The 12,199-nt window shown below is 35.0% G+C and overlaps 1 protein-coding gene across 1 annotated transcript in view; it reads right to left on the reverse strand.

Annotated features, from left to right (window-relative positions):
- LOC139419408 (calcium/calmodulin-dependent protein kinase kinase 1-like) overlaps positions 1–12,199 on the reverse strand; it is a 108,466-nt gene that overhangs the window by 85,068 nt on the left and 11,199 nt on the right. Inside the window, exons 2-3 of the mRNA XM_071169355.1 lie at positions 10,578–10,625; positions 2,184–2,237 (exon numbers count right to left, since the gene is read on the reverse strand). Coding sequence (XP_071025456.1) covers positions 2,184–2,237; positions 10,578–10,625 — 102 coding nt within the window. The remainder of the gene's footprint in view (positions 1–2,183; positions 2,238–10,577; positions 10,626–12,199) is intronic.

A 12,199-nucleotide genomic window follows, 5' to 3' on the forward strand; every position in this document is an offset into this window, starting at 1 on the left:
AACTCCACGGACTGTTGCCATGTCGTGCTCTAGCATGAACTCCACGGACTGTTGACATGTCGTGCTCTAGAATGAACTCCACGGACTGTTGCCATGTCGCGCTCTAGCATGAACTCCACGGACTGTTGCCATGTCGTGCTCTAGCATGAACTCCACGGACTGTTGCCTATGCCGTGCTCTAGCATGAACTCCACGGACTGTTGCCTATGTCGCGCTCTAGCATGAACTCCACGGACTGTTGCCTATGTCGCGCTCTAGCATGAACTCCACGGACTGTTGCCTATGTCGTGCTCTAGCATTAACTCCACGGACTGTTGCCTATAACGTGCTCTAGCATGAACTCCACGGACTGTTGCCATGTCGTGCTCTAGCATGAACTCCACGGACTGTTGCCTTGTGTCGTGCTCTAGCATGAACTCCACGGACTGTTGCCTATGTCGTGCTCTAGCATGAACTCCACGGACTGTTGCCTATGTCGCGCTCTAGCATGAACTCCACGGACTGTTGCCTATGTCGTGCTCTAGCATGAACTCTACGGACTGTTGCCTATGTCGTGCTCTAGCATGAACTCTATGGACTGTTGCCTATGTCGTGCTCTAGCATGAACTCCACGGACTGTTGCCTATGTCGCGCTCTAGCATGAACTCTACGGACTGTTGCCTATGTCGTGCTCTAGCATGAACTCTATGGACTGTTGCCTATGTCGCGCTCTAGCATGAACTCCACGGACTGTTGCCTATGTCGCGCTCTAGCATGAACTCCACGGACTGTTGCCTATGTCGTGCTCCAGCATGAACTCCACGGACTGTTGCCTGTGTCGTGCTCTAGCATGAACTCCTCGGACTGTTGCCTATGTCATGCTCTAGCATGAACTCCACCTCAACCTAATGTCCACGGCTTTATTTTATTGGCCCGTGTGTTTATGCAACTTTCAAAAAGGATTCCACCAATCTGATAACCCCTCAGTGACAGAAACTCTACCACAAAAGTGTATTTTGAACACTCAAAAGATCTGGGCACAGCAGAGCTTTAGAGGAAGTGATTAGAGCGACTACCGTCCTCATGGAAAACAGTCCCTTCGGCTGGCACAGAGAGATGACATCAGAGATGATCTTGTAATCTACGATAGACTGTAGATTGTCTACACGATTAGAGCGTGAAAAACTGGACAACAACAAAAAAAAATCACAAAATAATCTGTTGCAAAATCTGTTACAGCGATGCCTTTCTTGTCGTCCAGCATCTTTACCATTAGAAGGTTACTGGTACTCTGTGTGAGGATGTATAACAGAACTCCCACCTTGAGCTCTCACTGTGGACACAGATGTACAGATCCAAGCCTGGAATGCCTGGAAATATAATTAAATCCTGTGCCTTCCTCTTCCTCATGTTACATTACATTTGAGTCACTTAGCAGACGCTCTTCTCCAGAGCGACTTCCAGTTGTGATGTCATACTTTTTTGTTGTTGTGATGTCATACATTTTTGCTGTTGTGATGTCATACATTTTTGCTGTTGTGATGTCATACTTTTTTTCCCTCATCCATCTCTCCTTGTTTTTATCCAGGAGCAAACCTCAATCTCTCTCCTTTTCTCTCTCTCTCTTTCTCTCACCACCCTCTCTCCCCCCTCTCTCCCCCTATCTCTCGTTCTGTCCCTTTCTCTCTCTCAGTACCTCTGCATCCATCTCTCTCTCTCCAGATGAGACCAGTCTGTCTCTGATTTGAACCATGCAATCTGTCCGTGCATTTACAGTACAGGCCATCTCACTGTCAGCATGAGCACTAAGACGGGGAACGGAGAACCCTTTCTGATGTGATCGCTTTGCATCGACACCGCTAACATGAATCACACACACGCACACACACACACACGCACACACACGCGCGCGTGCACACACACACACACACACACACACACACACACACACACACACAGGGGACGGACAACTAAGACAGTGTGCAGGTAGATAAAGGCCTTGAGCTGGGCCATTATCATTTCAAGCTACTAAAACGTTCCACTTCACAAAGAGCTGAAAATGGCTGATGGATCATAATTGACTCCTTTTACAAGTAGAAAGAGGGCTAACACACACACACACACACACACACACACACACACACACACACACACACACACACACACACACACACACACCAAACAAACACACGCTGGTCACTTACATAGTGATTGTCATCATTGTCATTGTAGACCAGTTTGACAACCCCGTAGGAGCCCTGCAAAGTCACAGGAGAGGAGAGAGACATGTCAATAATGCAGCATATTTAGTCCATCTCTCTCTGTTATTATAGTGTATCTCTATGTTATTATAGTGTATATCTATGTTATTATAGTGTATCTCTCTGTTATTATAGTGTATCTCTCTGTTATTATAGTGTATCTCTATGTTATTATAGTGTATCTCTATGTTATTATAGTGTATCTCTATGTTATTATAGTGTATAATAACATTATAGTGTTAATAATGTTATTATAGTGTATCTCTATGTTATTATAGTGTTATTATAGTGTATCTCTATGTTATTATAGTGTATCTCTATGTTATTATAGTGTATCTCTCTATGTTATTATAGTGTATCTCTATGTTATTATAGTGTATCTCTATGTTATTATAGTGTATCTCTATGTTGTTATAGTGTATCTCTATGTTATTATAGTGTATCTCTATGTTATTATAGTGTATCTCTATGTTGTTATAGTGTATCTCTATGTTATTATAGTGTATCTCTATGTTATTATAGTGTATCTCTATGTTATTATAGTGTATCTCTATGTTATTATAGTGTTATTATAGTGTAGCTCTCTATGTTATTATAGTGTATCTCTATGTTATTATAGTGTATCTCTATGTTATTATAGTGTATCTCTATGTTATTATAGTGTTATTATAGTGTAGCTCTCTATGTTATTATAGTGTATCTCTATGTTATTATAGTGTATCTCTATGTTATTATAGTGTATCTCTATGTTATTATAGTGTATCTCTATGTTATTATAGTGTATCTCTATGTTATTATAGTGTATCTCTATGTTATTATAGTGTATCTCTTTAAGTTATTATAATGTTATTATAGTGTATCTCTCTGTTATTATAGTGTTATTATAGTGTATCTCTCTATGTTATTATAGTGTTATTATAGTGTATCTCTATGTTATTATAGTGTTATTATAGTGTATCTCTATGTTATTATAGTGTATCTCTATGTTATTATAGTGTATCTCTATGTTATTATAGTGTATCTCTCTGTTATTATAGTGTATCTCTATGTTATTATAGTGTATCTCTCTGTTATTATAGTGTATCTCTATGTTATTATAGTGTATCTCTATGTTATTATAGTGTATCTCTTTAAGTTATTATAATGTTATTATAGTGTATCTCTCTGTTATTATAGTGTTATTATAGTGTATCTCTCTATGTTATTATAGTGTATCTCTCTGTTATTATAGTGTATCTCTATGTTATTATAGTGTATCTCTATGTTATTATAGTGTATCTCTATGTTATTATAGTGTATCTCTATGTTATTATAGTGTTATTATAGTGTATCTCTATGTTATTATAGTGTATCTCTATGCTATTATAGTGTTATTATAGTGTTATTATAGTGTATCTCTATGTTATTATAGTGTATCTCTATGTTATTATAGTGTTATTATAGTGTATCTCTATGTTATTATAGTGTATCTCTCTGTTATTATAGTGTATCTCTATGTTATTATAGTGTATCTCTATGTTATTATAGTGTATCTCTATGTTATTATAGTGTATCTCTATGTTATTATAGTGTATCTCTATGTTATTATAGTGTATCTCTATGTTATTATAGTGTATCTCTCTGTTATTATAGTGTATCTCTATGTTATTATAGTGTATCTCTATGTTATTATAGTGTATCTCTATGTTATTATAGTGTATCTCTCTGTTATTATAGTGTATCTCTATGTTATTATAGTGTATCTCTATGTTATTATAGTGTATCTCTATGTTATTATAGTGTATCTCTCTGTTATTATAGTGTATCTCTCTGTTATTATAGTGTATCTCTCTGTTATTATAGTGTATCTCTCTGTTATTATAGTGTATCTCTCTGTTATTATAGTGTATCTCTATGTTATTATAGTGTATCTCTATGTTATTATAGTGTAGCTCTATGTTATTATAGTGTATCTCTATGTTATTATAGTGTATCTCTATGTTATTATAGTGTATCTCTATGTTATTATAGTGTATCTCTATGTTATTATAGTGTTATTATAGTGTATCTCTCTGTTATTATAGTGTATCTCTATGTTATTATAGTGTATCTCTATGTTATTATAGTGTTATTATAGTGTATCTCTCTGTTATTATAGTGTATCTCTATGTTATTATAGTGTATCTCTATGTTATTATAGTGTATCTCTATGTTATTATAGTGTATCTCTATGTTATTATAGTGTTATTATAGTGTATCTCTCTGTTATTATAGTGTATCTCTATGTTATTATAGTGTATCTGTATGTTATTATAGTGTATCTCTCTGTTATTATAGTGTATCTCTCTGTTATTATAGTGTATCTCTCTGTTATTATAGTGTATCTCTCTGTTATTATAGTGTATCTCTATGTTATTATAGTGTATCTCTATGTTATTATAGTGTAGCTCTATGTTATTATAGTGTATCTCTATGTTATTATAGTGTATCTCTATGTTATTATAGTGTATCTCTATGTTATTATAGTGTATCTCTATGTTATTATAGTGTTATTATAGTGTATCTCTCTGTTATTATAGTGTATCTCTATGTTATTATAGTGTATCTCTATGTTATTATAGTGTTATTATAGTGTATCTCTCTGTTATTATAGTGTATCTCTATGTTATTATAGTGTATCTCTATGTTATTATAGTGTATCTCTATGTTATTATAGTGTATCTCTATGTTATTATAGTGTTATTATAGTGTATATCTATGTTATTATAGTGTATCTCTATGTTATTATAGTGTATCTCTATGTTATTATAGTGTATCTCTCTGTTATTATAGTGAATCTCTATGTTATTATAGTGTATCTCTCTGTTATTATAGTGTATCTCTCTGTTATTATAGTGTATCTCTATGTTATTATAGTGTATCTCTATGTTATTATAGTGTATCTCTATGTTATTATAGTGTATCTCTCTGTTATTATAGTGTATCTCTATGTTATTATAGTGTATCTCTATGTTATTATAGTGTATCTCTCTGTTATTATAGTGTATCTCTCTGTTATTATAGTGTATCTCTATGTTATTATAGTGTATCTCTCTGTTATTATAGTGTATCTCTATGTTATTATAGTGTATCTCTATGTTATTATAGTGTATCTCTATGTTATTATAGTGTTATTATAGTGTATCTCTCTATGTTATTATAATGTTATTATAGTGTATCTCTCTGTTATTATAGTGTATCTCTATGTTATTATAGTGTATCTCTATGTTATTATAGTGTATCTCTCTGTTATTATAGTGTATCTCTCTGTTATTATAGTGTATCTCTATGTTATTATAGTGTATCTCTATGTTATTATAGTGTATCTCTCTGTTATTATAGTGTATCTCTCTGTTATTATAGTGTATCTCTATGTTATTATAGTGTATCTCTCTGTTATTATAGTGTATCTCTCTGTTATTATAGTGTATCTCTCTGTTATTATAGTGTATCTCTATGTTATTATAGTGTATCTCTCTGTTATTATAGTGTATCTCTATGTTATTATAGTGTATCTCTATGTTATTATAGTGTATCTCTATGTTATTATAATGTTATTATAGTGTATCTCTCTGTTATTATAGTGTATCTCTATGTTATTATAGTGTATCTCTATGTTATTATAGTGTATCTCTATGTTATTATAGTGTATCTCTATGTTATTATAGTGTATCTCTCTATGTTATTATAGTGTATCTCTCTGTTATTATAGTGTATCTCTCTATGTTATTATAGTGTATCTCTCTGTTATTATAGTGTATCTCTATGTTATTATAGTGTATCTCTATGTTATTATAGTGTTATTATAGTGTATCTCTATGTTATTATAATGTTATTATAGTGTATCTCTCTGTTATTATAGTGTATCTCTATGTTATTATAGTGTTATTATAGTGTATCTCTATGTTATTATAGTGTATCTCTGTTATTATAGTGTATCTCTATGTTATTATAGTGTATCTCTATGTTATTATAGTGTATCTCTATATTTATTATAGTGTATCTCTATGTTATTATAGTGTAGCTCTCTATGTTATTATAGTGTATCTCTATGTTATTATAGTGTATCTCTATGTTATTATAGTGTTATTATAGTGTATCTCTATGTTATTATAGTGTATCTCTGTTATTATAGTGTATCTCTCTGTTATTATAGTGTATCTCTATGTTATTATAGTGTATCTCTCTGTTATTATAGTGTATCTCTATGTTATTATAGTGTATCTCTCTGTTATTATAGTGTATCTCTATGTTATTATAGTGTATCTCTATGTTATTATAGTGTTATTATAGTGTATCTCTCTATGTTATTATAATGTTATTATAGTGTATCTCTCTGTTATTATAGTGTATCTCTCTGTTATTATAGTGTATCTCTATGTTATTATAGTGTATCTCTATGTTATTATAGTGTATCTCTCTGTTATTATAGTGTATCTCTCTGTTATTATAGTGTATCTCTATGTTATTATAGTGTATCTCTCTGTTATTATAGTGTATCTCTATGTTATTATAGTGTATCTCTATGTCATTATAGTGTATCTCTATGTTATTATAGTGTTATTATAGTGTATCTCTCTATGTTATTATAATGTTATTATAGTGTATCTCTCTGTTATTATAGTGTATCTCTATGTTATTATAGTGTATCTCTATGTTATTATAGTGTATCTCTCTGTTATTATAGTGTATCTCTCTGTTATTATAGTGTATCTCTATGTTATTATAGTGTATCTCTATGTTATTATAGTGTATCTCTATGTTATTATAGTGTATCTCTCTGTTATTATAGTGTATCTCTATGTTATTATAGTGTATCTCTATGTTATTATAGTGTATCTCTCTGTTATTATAGTGTATCTCTCTGTTATTATAGTGTATCTCTATGTTATTATAGTGTATCTCTCTGTTATTATAGTGTATCTCTATGTTATTATAGTGTATCTCTATGTTATTATAGTGTATCTCTATGTTATTATAATGTTATTATAGTGTATCTCTCTGTTATTATAGTGTATCTCTATGTTATTATAGTGTATCTCTATGTTATTATAGTGTATCTCTATGTTATTATAGTGTATCTCTATGTTATTATAGTGTATCTCTCTATGTTATTATAGTGTATCTCTCTGTTATTATAGTGTATCTCTCTATGTTATTATAGTGTATCTCTCTGTTATTATAGTGTATCTCTATGTTATTATAGTGTATCTCTATGTTATTATAGTGTTATTATAGTGTATCTCTATGTTATTATAATGTTATTATAGTGTATCTCTCTGTTATTATAGTGTATCTCTATGTTATTATAGTGTTATTATAGTGTATCTCTATGTTATTATAGTGTATCTCTGTTATTATAGTGTATCTCTATGTTATTATAGTGTATCTCTATGTTATTATAGTGTATCTCTATATTTATTATAGTGTATCTCTATGTTATTATAGTGTAGCTCTCTATGTTATTATAGTGTATCTCTATGTTATTATAGTGTATCTCTATGTTATTATAGTGTTATTATAGTGTATCTCTATGTTATTATAGTGTATCTCTGTTATTATAGTGTATCTCTCTGTTATTATAGTGTATCTCTATGTTATTATAGTGTATCTCTCTGTTATTATAGTGTATCTCTATGTTATTATAGTGTATCTCTCTGTTATTATAGTGTATCTCTATGTTATTATAGTGTATCTCTATGTTATTATAGTGTTATTATAGTGTATCTCTCTATGTTATTATAATGTTATTATAGTGTATCTCTCTGTTATTATAGTGTATCTCTATGTTATTATAGTGTTATTATAGTGTATCTCTATGTTATTATAGTGTATCTCTGTTATTATAGTGTATCTCTATGTTATTATAGTGTATCTCTATGTTATTATAGTGTATCTCTATATTTATTATAGTGTATCTCTATGTTATTATAGTGTAGCTCTCTATGTTATTATAGTGTATCTCTATGTTATTATAGTGTATCTCTCTATGTTATTATAATGTTATTATAGTGTATCTCTTTGTTATTATAGTGTAGCTCTCTATGTTATTATAGTGTATCTCTGTGTTATTATAGTGTATCTCTATGTTATTATAGTGTATCTCTATGTTATTATAGTGTATCTCTTTATGTTATTATAGTGTATCTCTTTAAGTTATTATAATGTTATTATAGTGTATCTCTCTGTTATTATAATGTTATTATAGTGTATCTCTTTATGTTATTATAGTGTAGCTCTCTATGTTATTATAGTGTATCTCTATGTTATTATAGTGTATCTCTATGTTATTATAGTGTATCTCTGTGTTATTATAGTGTATCTCTATGTTATTATAGTGTATCTCTATGTTATTATAGTGTATCTCTATGTTACAATAATGTTATTATAGTGTATCTCTATGTTATTAGAATGTTATTATAGTGTTTCTTTCTATGTTATTATAGTGTATCTCTATGTTATTATAGTGTTATTATAGTGTATCTCTCTATTTTATTATAGTGTTTCTCTCTATGTTATTATAGAGTATCTCTGTTGGGTTTATCTAGTCTTAGTAGGTGTGGAATGAATCATCTGTGGAACGGAACACCTCTTAGAAATTCACCCCAACCCCAGTCCCAGTGCTCTAAAGCATTCAGTAGTCAGAGGAAACAGGATGAGATGCTTCATGGACACGCTCTACCGTATGATTCAAGTTCACATCAAAGCAACGTGACTCGTCCACAGGCTTTCATAAGACAGGAGACAGACAGTACAAATAGCCTGAGGGATCATTATTAAGAGAAACCACTTGTTGGATTAGGAGACAGACAGTACAAATAGCCTGAGGGATCATTCTTAAGAGGAACCACTTGTTGGATTAGGAGACAGACAGTACAAATAGCCTGAGGGATCATTCTTAAGAGAAACCACTTGTTGGATTAGGAGACAGACAGTACAAATAGCCTGAGGGATCATCCTTAAGAGAAACCACTTGTTGGATTAGGAGACAGACAGTACAAATAGCCTGAGGGATCATTCTTAAGAGAAACCACTTGTTGGATTAGGAGACAGACAGTACAAATAGCCTGAGGGATCATTCTTAAGAGAAACCACTTGTTGGATTAGGAGACAGACAGTACAAATAGCCTCCTTAAGAGAAACCGCTTGTTGGATTAGGAGACAGACAGTACAAATAGCCTGAGGGATCATTCTTAAGAGAAACCACTTGTTGGATTAGGAGACAGACAGTACAAATAGCCTGAGGGATCATCCTTAAGAGAAACCACTTGTTGGATTAGGAGACAGACAGTACAAATAGCCTGAGGGATCATCCTTAAGAGAAACCACTTGTTGGATTAGGAGACAGCTAATATCTAGTGGACAGACGCGCATAACATATCATTTGGACAAATCACGATTTCGCATCTTTTCAAATTTCGGAAGGGGAGGGAACATTTGACCCATAGGCTTGCCTGTAAATTGTAAAGAGTGTGGGGTGGAGCTACCACTTTGCTTCAGCTCCTCTTTCTAGTACATTTTCTAACACATCTCCCCTCCAAGATGAAGAGGTAGCCAGCTAGAGAATACTATGGACCGACTGGAGCCCCCGTGGATACCCCTAGGACTCTAATATGAGCTATAGAGGGAACAGCTACGACTGAACATCTAAAAGATGGCCGTCTTCTATTGATGGTCAGGCCCTTTAAATGGAGATTGTAACAAGGCAGACCCAGACAGACCCAGACAGAGACAGACCCAGACAGAGATAGACCCAGACAGAGGTAGACCCAGACCGACCCAGACAGAGACAGACCCAGATAGAGATAGACCCAGACAGAGATAGACCCAGACAGAAATTGATCCAGACAGACCCAGACAAGCACAGACACATACATGGATAGACCCAGACAGAGATAGACCCAGACAAAGATAGACCCAGACAGACCCAGACAGAGATAGACCCAGACAGACCCAGACAGACACAGACCCAGACAGACACAGGCCCAGACAGAGATAGACCCAGACAGAGATAGACCCAGACAAAGATAGACCCAGACAGAGATAGACCCAGACAGATCCAGACAGAGAAAGACCCAGACAGACAGAGACAGAGGCAGCGCACGGATAACACCAGCAGGGTTGACATAAGGTAATTGAACATGGGCTATTCCGCTCAGGGATAATATTGATTTGTCTTTGGTGTTAATCATAACAGACTGTATAATCAATGGGAGACAGTTCGATACAACAGGGACACAATGGTAAAGAAACACGCTATACCAATATCAGAAAGAGAAGAATTAAATCCAGGGTGTTCTGCGTTAGGTCTAGGCTCACCTTGCCGATCTCACTCTTCAGCTTGTACTGGTTCAGCTGGATACAGTCCTGAAGCAGGAAGAAGACAAGAAAAGGGATAACATTTGTAAACGACAACATATGAAAGAAAGACATGCGCCCTGCGGAGAGAAATAGACCATTGGATGACTAAAATACAGCCTTGGACACATGAACAAAATGTTCTTCACTGCCGAGCTCATAGAGACGTGATGTGTACGGTCACTCAATTCTGTTTACGGTCACTCAATTCTGTTTACAGTCACAGATCAAATCAAATCAAATGTATTTATATAGCCCTTCTTACATCAGCTGATATCTCAAAGTGTTGTACAGAAACCCAGCCTAAAACCCCAAACAGCAAGCAATGCAGGTGTAGAAGCACGTTGGCTAGGAAAAACTCCCTAGAAAGGCCAAAACCTAGGAAGAAACCTAGAGAGGAACCAGGCTATGAGGGGTGGAGATTATAACAGAACATGGCCAAGATGTTCAAATGTTCATAGATGACCAGCATGGTAAAATAACAATAATCACAGATCCATCACAGAGCTGGTTAAACGGATGATTCTGAGCTCCATAGCAACCACTGATACTGCATGCACTCAACCAGGGTCAGTCAACCAGGGACAGTCAACCAGGGGACAGTCAACCAGGGGACAGTCAACCAGGGACAAGGCAGAGAGAGGAGCCCTGCTCTGTTGGGGAGAGAGAGAGAGAGAGAGAGAGAGAGAGAGAGAGAGTTAGAGAGAGACAGAGAGACAGACAGAGAGAGAGAGAGAGAGAGAGAGACAGAGAGAGAGACAGAGAGACAGACAGAGAGAGAGAGAGAGAGAGAGAGAGAGAGAGAGAGAGAGAGACAGAGAGAGAGAGAGAGAGAGAGAGAGAGAGAGAGAGAGAGAGAGAGAGAGCGTGAAGGAGAGTGAAGAAGAGAGAGATGGACAGAAGAAAAGAAAATACAGCTATCCCTCCCTCCTCAGAGGACACAGCTATCCCTCCCTACTCAGAGGACACAGCTATCCCCCCCTACTCAGAGGACACAGCTATCCCTCCCTACTCAGAGGAAACAGCTATCCCTCCCTCCTCAGAGGACACAGCTATCCCTCCCTACTCAGAGGACACAGCTATCCCTCCCTACTCAGAGGACACAGCTATCCCTCCCTACTCAGAGGACACAGCTATCCCTCCCTACTCAGAGGACACAGCTATCCCTCCCTACTCAGAGGACACAGCTATCCCTCCCTACTCAGAGGACACAGCTATCCCTCCCTACTCAGAGGACACAGCTATCCCTCCCTACTCAGAGGACACAGCTATCCCTCCCTACTCAGAGGACACAGCTATCCCTCCCTACTCAGAGGACACAGCTATCCCTCCCTCCATTTCATCCATTCCTCCATCCCCCAATATCCTTTGATTTCATAATTTCTTGTCATGTGATGTATCTTACAGGGCGGCTGGATGTCATGCTCCTCATTCGGTGGGGGGGGCGCGTGACAAAATGATGCTAATGACTTTAGCATAATGTACTTTGGATGGTGTCCATATTGATCATGTCCGTGGTACAAATACCTGGGCATCTGGATCGATGAAAAGCTGTCTTTTAAAAACCATATTGATGAGTTAGT

The sequence above is a fragment of the Oncorhynchus clarkii genome, chromosome 10 (genome assembly GCF_045791955.1).
Source record: "Oncorhynchus clarkii lewisi isolate Uvic-CL-2024 chromosome 10, UVic_Ocla_1.0, whole genome shotgun sequence".
In the NCBI taxonomy this organism is placed as follows: domain Eukaryota; kingdom Metazoa; phylum Chordata; class Actinopteri; order Salmoniformes; family Salmonidae; genus Oncorhynchus; species Oncorhynchus clarkii.